Here is an 8,880-nt window from a genome sequence, read left to right as displayed (position 1 = left end):
CCAGGAGATGGCGAGGTCATTCTGTGCCAACAGCACACGTGTGCACACATGCGCACACCCACACACACGTTCACACCGGCCGAATGCTCTGACATTTTATTTTCAAGTATAAAGGCTCCATCGCAGAGGGGCCAGGGCCACAGGCGGCCGCGAGTTCTCCTGAAGCTCAGGTGGAGGTGACGTGTGGGCTGGCAGGCTCCCAGGGGCCAGGCCAGTCCTGCGGTGCCCTGTCTGCCCTGGGACCTTCTGCTGGACGCCAGAACACCGAGGTAGCTGTGAGGGCAGCTGGCGGGCAGGCTCACATGACTGCACAGCACTGGCATGTCTTCTGCTTCGGGCCGCTTGCCTCTTCGGCCTCCAGAGGGGCAGGCGGCCTGGGCGTGCGGGCCGGCGCAGGGCGGGCGGTGGGCCCCTCCGCCTGAAGCAGGGGCTGGCACTCGGCGGGCTGCTCCGGAGCCGGGGTCTCTGCCAGGAGCAGGGTGGCGTCCCCGGAGGGTCCCCGGCCCTCCGCAGGTGTTTGGGGCCTTGCGGTTTCCTCCTCCAAGGAGCCCTCCTGCTTCTCCGGGGGCTGTGGGCCGTCCTCCTCAGCCGCCGGGGGAGCGCCCGCCTCGCTCGCCTCCTCCACCTGGCCTTCCCCTCCTGCCCCGGGCTCTCTCTGCTCTTCTAGACTCAGACCCTCCTCGACCCCCGGCGCCTTCTCTGCCTCCAGTGGCTCCTCTTCCTTCCGAGACCCCTCACTTCCGCGTCGCTCCGTCCCCAGCGGGCCTCCAGTCGCCCCTCGAGTTTCTCCGGCTCCTTTCCGCTCTGCTCCCAATGGCCCCTCAGCCTCCTCCTCCGCCCCTAGCTTTTCCTCACCTCTTTCCTTCTCTGCTCCCAAAGGCCCCTCAGCCTCCTCCTCCGCCCCTAGCTTTTCCTCACCTCTTTCCTTCTCTGCTCCCAAAGATCCCTCGCTTCCTTGTCGTTCTGCTCCCAGTGGCTCCTTCACCTCCTCCCCTGCCTCCAGCTCTCCCTCACCTCCTTTCTGCTCTCCTCCCGAGGGCTCCTCACCTCTTCCCCTCTCTGCCCTCAGAGGCCCCTCAGCTTCCTTTCTTTCTGCTGACAGTGGCTCCTCACCTCCTTCCCTGTCTGCACCCGGCTCCTCCTCGCCTCCTCTCCCCTCCAGCTCCAAGGACTCCCATCTGCCTTTCCTCTCTCCCACTGGAGACGTCTCTGCTCTTTCCTGCTCTGCGCCTGCCTTTCTCTCACTGGCACCCACAGAGCCCTCTGCCCGGCTTGCCTCTGCCTCCCAGGTGTCCTCCCCTCGCCCCCCCTCCACCCCCGGTGGACCCTCAGCTCCCCCCTCCCGCCCCTCCACCACCAGCTCCTCCCACTCCTCGCTGAGGGTCACCCTCTCCACCCAGATGAAGGATGCCTCCTCTGCTCCACAGCCCCCCTGCCCGTTGCTGTCAGGGCTGCCCAGGGGAGCCCCTCCTCCCTCTTCAGAAGCCACTCCCTCTCCTCCCTCCTGGAGCCTGGCAGATTCCGGGCCCCTGGCCACCACCCTCGTGGCCTCTGACTCACTGCCCTCCGTGCCCCCCACCCCTTCCCAGACCACCTCCACAACATCCCTGTCCTCCTTCGCCCAGGACGGGCGCTCCGGGCAGCTGGCCTCCTGCCTGTCCGCGATAGCCTCCAGCACCATCACCTCCACCTTGGCCTCCAGCTCGGGGCCCGTGGCCCCCGTGGCACTGTCCTCCGTGGCCCTCAGCCCCTCCCACACCACCTCCACCATGCCCCCTCCTTTGGCCTGGCCTGCCCGGCCCTGGGACACCCCCTGCCCCTGACTCGCCTCCTGCTCTGGAGCGGGGCTGGGGCCACTGCAGGGCCCATTAGCTTCAGAGGAGGCTGCTGCGGCTGCGGGGAGTGGCCTCAGGGCGGGCGCAGCCCTCACTGCCTCATCTCCAGGCTCCAAGGGGGACTCTGGGGCTGTGCCCAGCAGGCCGGCTGGGAGGGAGGCTCTCTTGTCCAGGTCAGTGCAGCCTTGGGGAGTCAGGGGAGGAGAGAGGGGCGACAGGGTGAGATTCAGGCCACCCAGACTCAGGCCCTCCTCTTGGGATCCCCAGACCTAGGGGCACAAACACCCACCTGCAGGGCTCGCCTCCACCGGGGGCTGGGAGAGAGGACGGTGCCCCTGCAGGGATGGCAAAGAGGAAGTCAGGCAGCCCACATCTCCACCTGCAGCCCCACTATGTGCCAGGGCCCCTCTCCTGCTCCAACACCTCAATGGCTCCCCATTACCCTGAGCACCAAACCTCTACTGCGCCTCAGCCTTCCTTGCCTGTGTTATCGCCCTCTGCTCCCCCGAGCCATGCACACAGTAGGGGCTTAATCAGTCCTGTGTCCATGCAGCCAGTTCCGCTGCACTGGGGACCTACTCTGCCAGCCACTGAGGTTCCTGTGGCCAAGGGATGCCTGAAGCCTTTCACTGTTGAAACTTACATTCCAGCTGGGGAGGCGGGTGATAAACATCGACACTAGAAAATATATAATGTCACAGGCGAGAAGGGCTATGGAGGAAAAAAGGCAGGATGAGGGGCTAGGGCGTGCCTGGGAGGCGATGGGGTCCCTCCTCTAGAAATAAGGTGCAGGAGGCCCTCCTGGAGGAGGAGGTGACATTGAACAGAGACCTGAAGAATGAGAAGAGGCAGCCTGGATTCAAGAGGTGGGGGAAGGGCATTCCAGGCAGAAGGGACAGCAAGTGCAAACGCCCTGGGGCTTCAATGAACTGGACAAGTTCAAGGAAGAGAAAAGAGGGTCAGTGTGGCTGGAGTGGAGGGCACGAGAGGAAGATGGACTCGGGGACATGGTTCTCTGGTCTGATCTTCCTCTTCCCAGCCTTCAGGCCTTTGCACAGGCTGTTTCCCTTGCCTGGTTCCCACTCAGATTCAGCATAGATGTCACCGCCTCCAGGAAGCCTTCCCTGACTCCCCAACCTCATACAGGTTCTTCCTCTGTGCTCAGGGCTCCTCCTCACAGACCCTTGGTACCCCATCTCATCATCCAGACTGTGAGTGCCCCTGGGCCAGGAATCCTGCCTTGTGCAACTCTAGCTTATACCAAAAACCCGACAAGCGCTTCCCATGCCAATTAACAGGTTTCCTTTCCCTCTCTGCCCTGAGACAGGCACCTGGGAGCCCAGGTAATACAGCAGGGAGAGGTGGGGACTGTGGCAAACTCGCACCTCACTGGGGCCGGGCGCAGTGTTGCCAGATCTTTGGACTCCAAGGACAACCCGGAGAGCCAGATTTTAATGTCAAGTGTCCTGGTTTTCAAAAGCCTGCATGTTGTCAGGCATGTGGATTACATCTTAATCAAGGTGTTACCAAAACAAGACCCCAAAACACAAAGCCCACACGGGGCCTCAGATCATGCGAGCATCTCATGGCGACCATCTCCTCACTTTGGGGCCGAGTGCCATGAGCATCCTGCCCATGTTCCCACCACATGCCTGTTCCAAAGATGGGGGAACCGAGGCTTGGGCCAGGAGAGTGACTTGCCCAAGACCACAGAGCAAAGAAATCATGGAGGACCTGGTGGTTCTCTAAACTGCCCACGGAGAAGTCCTGCTTGGGGCCTGCTGGCCACGCCCCCTCCCGCCCTCCCTGCCCTCCTCACCTGTCTGCGCCAGGTGGGCCTGCCTGAGGGCTTGTGCTGGGCACCTGTGGACGCACTTTGCAGCAGCTGTAGCTGGGACTGGAGCCTGGGGAAGAGAGAGGGCTGCTGGGAGCCGGGCCCCAGGCCCCGTGGACCCCCCCGCCCCAGTCTCAATCTGCCACCCCCCAGAGTGGGCCTGGGGTCCTGGCCTAGCTAGGCTGGGGCAAAGCAGGCAGGCAGGGGCCCCACTCACGTGAACAAGCTGTCTTCCAGGTGTTGGATATGGGCCTGAGCCTGGCTCTCCGGCGACTGGGGGTCCGGCGAGGTGGGGTCCTCCGGCCGCTCTGGCCCCTCAGCCGCCCCATCCATTAGCCAGCGCTCCCGGAGAGACTTCCTCTGGGCACGGGAAGGGAGCATCGGTTGGCCATAGGGACCCCCCCTACCCCGCGTAGGGTCCCCTCCCCACCCCCAGACTGGGCAGATTTCTTATTACCCCACAACCACCCAGAGGGGACAGACATTTCTCCCTCGGGCTGGGAAACACGCCCTCATTGCCACCCAACACGGCCAGGTGAGACAGACACGCCATTACCATCCCATAGCTTTCCCAGGCTGAAAAGACAGCCGTCAACAGCCAGCCCTTCCAGGCTGGGACAGACAACCCCAGAGGTGAAACCAATGTCCCTGTGGGGCCTCCCCAAAAGCTGGACAAACTCCCCCACTGTCCCCGTACTCTCCCCGAAGGTGGAGCAAATGTCTCCTCACCACCTCCAGCCCTCTCCCAAGCTGGGAAGGACGCTTGCCCCAAAGCTGGGACCCATGCCCCCAGCCGTGCCTCCATAATGAGACAGAAGCTCCTGCGGTCCCCGAACCGACCCGCCACTGCCCTGCCCGAGCTGGCAGCGCCCCGCCCGCTGCACCTTGAGCCGCTCCACGCGGAGTTTCTCCTCCTCCAGCTCGCGGCGCGCCGAGCGGATCTCCTCCTGCAGCCGCCGCTTCTCCTGCGCACAGAGGGCCGGAGCTGCGCGCGGGCCGGGTGGGGCCGCCTCTCCCCCAACCCCGCCGGGCCCGCGGGGCTCCCGGGGCTCCCGGATCTGCGCGCCGGGCGGGGCCGGCGGGGAGGGGGCCGCGGAGGCGCTGACTCAGCAGCGGGGCGGGCGGGGCCGGCTGCGCCCGGGATGCTGCGCAGGCCTGGCTAGCGCAGACGGGGGTCTGTGGATGGGGTGGGAGGTGGGGCCTTGGAATGGGGATCTGGAGGGGGCACAGAGCTGGGGGGTCGGAGATGTGGAGTGAGGAGAGATGGGGTTCAGAGAGATGGGGGTCCAGGTATAGGGATCAAAAGGAGGGTACTAGTGAGATGGGGGTCTGGAAGGGAGGTGCAGTCGCGGGGGTGTAGAGTTGGGGTCCAGAGAGCTGGGGGTGCAGAGATGAAGGATCAGAGATGGGAGTTAGTGAGATGGAGGCTGAGAGAGATGGAGTAAAGATATGGGGGTCAGAAGGATGGGGGTTCCGGAGAGACTGGAGTGTAAAAATGAGGTGCAGAGAGGTGGGGTTCCAGAGATGGGGGTCAGAGAGGTGGGGGTGGGTTAGATGGGAGCCTGAGAGGTGGGGTCCAGACATGGGGTGTTTGGGAGACCGCAGTTCAAGAACGGGGCATTGGGTGATGCAGATACTGGGAGCGCGGGGTGCGCAGCCTCACCATTCTGGGGGTGGCAGTGACCAGACAGAGGAACTAGGGAGCCCATAGGCCTGAGGACTGAGGCGGGGCTGGAGCTAAGGTCCTGCATCCTGTGCCCTTCACGGCGTTAGGCCAGCTCCCCAGAATGGGAGGGAGGCAGGAAGCAAAGCGGCCCGGGGCAGGGCTGGGGCGCCCAGGGCACCGGGCAGAGGGCGTCACTTACGGCGATGACCTCTAGCCGCTGCCGGTAGAGGGAGCTCTCGGCCATGGGCCTGTGGGGAGAGGGCAGGAGCTGCAGTGGGGTCCTCTGGGGCCCCACCCCACAGCAGGCCCACCCCTTGAACGCCCCTCTCTGAGCCAAGATCCCTGAGCTGCTTGGAAACCAAACAAAGCCCAGCATTTTCCTCTATTTCCCCGGCCCCTGGGAGTGGTCGGGGCAGAGGGCAGGGTCCTGTGAGGAGGAGAGAGCAGAGACCGCACAGGTTGAGCTAGAGCCCTTCCCAGCCCTGACACGGCCTCTCTGAGCCTCAGTTTCCCCATCTGTAACATGGGCGGGGATCGCTTGCCTTTCAACTTGCAGGGAAGTACCCATACAGGAAAAACGCAGGACATAGTGTCCCCCCAAACAGGAGCACAGTTTATTATTAATAGCACCTCTAGCAATTCCCAGGATCAATAATGTTTATGGTTAACCGTAATAACCATTCCCATCTGTCCTACAGAAACTCTCGAATCCTGCCAGGCCCCTAATACGCTGTGTGTCTCTTTCCAATTCCACACCCTCTCTGGACCTCGCCTCCTAGCCAGGATCCCTTAAGCGCTAGAGAGTGAGAGAGTCCGGGAAGAGAAGTGTCCACCTCACCACGGACACATGCCATTGCCATGGTAACTCAGGAGCTGCCTTCTCCACCTGCCAAACCCCCTCCTTGAGGGCAAGGGTCACCAGGTCACCAGGTCACCAGCTGCCTAGCGCTGGACCTTGAGGGGGAGGAGAGGGGGAGGAGTTTGGCAGTTTAAAATTTAACCTGAGTTCCCCCGTCATTGTCCTTGCAGCATCCCAGGACCCCCCCTGCCCAGCCTATAAGGCTGCCCCCGCCCCTCGGGGCTCCCATGGAAGCTGGAGGCTGACTGTGGTCCCGCAGGGCACTTAGGGGACAGTGGTCGTCACATCAACCTGCCATCACTGACGCGTGCTGAGCACCATCTGCGCGCTGGGCTTCCCAGGCCAGCGTCTGGAAGGGCGGGTCTCTCCGCCTGGGTCCTGACCCCTCGCCCTGGGCGGGCGGGCACAGAGCGGGCCCTCACGCACTTATTCACTCGAGCACTAACCCTGCCGGCGAGCAGGAGCCTGTGGCCAGGCCCTGGCGGGGCCTCCGGGCTCGTCCCAGGCCGCGCGGAAGGCAGGGAGCCAGCGCGTCTTTAGCGCTGACTATATATAGCGTCCTAAGTGCCCGGGGCCTTCCGCCGGCTCCCGCAGCCGCCGCCGCCCCGATCTTGAGATGCGGCCGTCCATCTCTGCTGAGTTGACATTCCAGCTGAGAACAAACTCAGCCAGCCGTGAGCCTCAGCGCGCACCGAGGCGGGACGCCGGCAAACGCTTCACTTATCCTAACTCGCTTCCTCCTCGCAGCGATCCTGGGAGGCCCGCAGTGCTACTGTCCCCATTTTACGCATGGGGAAACTGAGGCTCTGAGAAATGGCGAAAGGACTCCTCTGGGGTCACCGAGTCACGATTGGAACTCAAGGCTCTCAGAACACTGGGGAGGAGGGGGGTCCAGGCACCCTCGTCTTGGCAGCCAGGGGGTCCCTGGTTTCAGCTGGGGCAGGGGTTGAGTCCTGCTCCGCAGGGTATCCCGTAGGAAGCCCGGATCCCCTGCTAACAGGGTGACCCCGGGGGAGGGCCAGAGCCCCCCTCTTCCTTTCCCCCCCAAGATGCAATCTCCCTGCCTCTTCCTTCTGGGGGGGATCAGGTTCCCGTTGCTAGGCAACCAGGTTTGTAGTTGGTGAATAATGCAACAGGGGACCCAAAAGAGTGAGGAACTGAATTGGGGTCCCTAAGGGGGGGGCCCTTCCCAAAACTCTTCACGGACCTCTCAGGCCTCCAGCCACCCTCTCACCCCAAAAGGCCCTCACTCCTGGCTCGAATGTGACACTGCTCCGCACACCCTACTCGACACTGCTTATCTCTATCTGCGCAGGAGCTGCACTCGCCGCTGTGGTTCATGGCCGCCGCTGGGAGCAGCTGGTGCCATCTTGAGAAGCAGGCGACCCTTTCAATTGTGCCCTCAAATGTCTCAATTTGGGAGCTGTGACCTTTTCCTGTTGGATGGCAAGCATTTCCTCCTGCCCTGGACACGGGTGGGGGGTCACCCTCAAGGCAGAGTGTGGGAGCGAGGGACCCTGCCATTCCCTACCCCACCCCCAGGCTGGACTTCAGGCTTGAAGCCTGCCAGTGGAAAACCCACAAAAAGGAAGGAGGTGGGGGCCCCCATCTTCCACCAGCCTCCCTGGGGAGGGGGGCATTGAAGGGCCTCTGGGGTCGGCTGCTGGCCTCTGTCCACTCCCCCAGTCCCCTCAGGAGAGGCCCACTGGGGCTTTCACCCTGTGGAAAGGCCAACGTCCCCCATGAGCCCCTCCCAGGCCCTGCCCACCGGCCCCCCTGACGCTGGACACTTACATGGGTGTGGCCGGAGACCACACCTGGCTTTGCAGGGCCATCGCTGCCCAGAAGCCCACGATCTGGTCTCCAGCTTCAGGACCCACCACCTGCCCTCTGAAGGTGCCCTGGAGGCTGTGACTTGGCTGGAGGGAGGGGGGGCTGCGGGGCAGGCACTGGGAGAGCTGGTCCAGCTGGTTTGGGCTGGGAGGCGGGAGGCGCACGGCCGCCGGCCGAGGGGGTTGAAGGTTGGCGGGCAGTTCTGGGGAGGTCCTATCAGCTGTCCTGATAAATTATTTACCAGCCCCTGGCCTCCTTGCGCACTTGGCTGCCTCCCACAAACAGGCTCTCACACGCGTGGTCGGGCATGTGGGCGAGAGTGGGGCCAGCCCCCTCCAGAGAAGGGCACCCCAGACACCTCAAGTCCAGCTGCTTAGCAAGGGTCACCCACATCCCAGCATCATTGCACATTACACATACGGGACGACTGCCCTCCCTTCTCGGACCCTGGCTCTGAGGCTCGAGGATTCTGGAGAACAGAGGCTGAGCACCATGGCAACTGGGAAGCCTGGCCTCTGGATAACTGGGGGCAACTTGCCCCAGGTTTCTGGGCCTCAGTTTCCCCTTTTGTGAAATGGGAAAATGCCCACCTAAAGCCTCCCGCCCTCTTCCAGATCCTGGTCAGGGCATGTGGGGCCCCAGAGCTCCCTCCCCAAACCGTCCTGAGCTCACAGACAAGGCCCGCGTGGCCTCCTGAGCGTGGATTCTGCCGCTAGGGAGGATGGGCCAAGGGCAGCTGCAGGCAGGAGGGTGAGGAAGGAGCTTGGCCATGTGGGCCGGGGTCCCTGGGGGTGTGCTCGAGGCTCCTCGCTGTGCAGGACCTAGTTGGGGGTGGGAAGGAAAAGGCCTGCGC

The 8,880-nt window shown here is 63.4% G+C and overlaps 1 protein-coding gene across 3 annotated transcripts; it reads right to left on the bottom strand.

Moving 5' to 3' along the window:
* Positions 1–81: 81 nt before the first annotated feature.
* On the bottom strand, positions 82–8,142 carry PALM3 (paralemmin 3). Of its 3 annotated transcripts, XM_070273980.1 has the most exons (8): positions 7,989–8,142; positions 5,535–5,583; positions 4,554–4,634; positions 3,887–4,029; positions 3,655–3,739; positions 2,125–2,170; positions 919–2,019; positions 82–855 (listed from the first exon to the last, which is right to left on the bottom strand). In XM_070273980.1, the coding sequence occupies exons 1-8, from the start codon at positions 8,027–8,029 to the stop codon at positions 299–301; spliced, it is 2,103 nt and encodes a 700-aa protein (XP_070130081.1). In that variant the 5' UTR covers positions 8,030–8,142; the 3' UTR covers positions 82–298. The 3 variants fall into 3 exon arrangements, with proteins under 3 accessions (XP_070130081.1, XP_023501004.2, XP_070130082.1); XM_023645236.2 differs by having other exon boundaries at positions 82–2,019; XM_070273981.1 differs by lacking the exons at positions 3,655–3,739; positions 3,887–4,029; positions 4,554–4,634; positions 5,535–5,583; positions 7,989–8,142 and adding an exon at positions 2,479–2,624 and having other exon boundaries at positions 82–2,019.
* Between the last annotated feature and the right edge of the window lie 738 nt (positions 8,143–8,880).

This window comes from Equus caballus, chromosome 7 (genome assembly GCF_041296265.1).
Source record: "Equus caballus isolate H_3958 breed thoroughbred chromosome 7, TB-T2T, whole genome shotgun sequence".
In the NCBI taxonomy this organism is placed as follows: Eukaryota; Metazoa; Chordata; class Mammalia; order Perissodactyla; family Equidae; genus Equus; species Equus caballus.
This window is presented reverse-complemented; position numbering and strand designations above follow the sequence as displayed.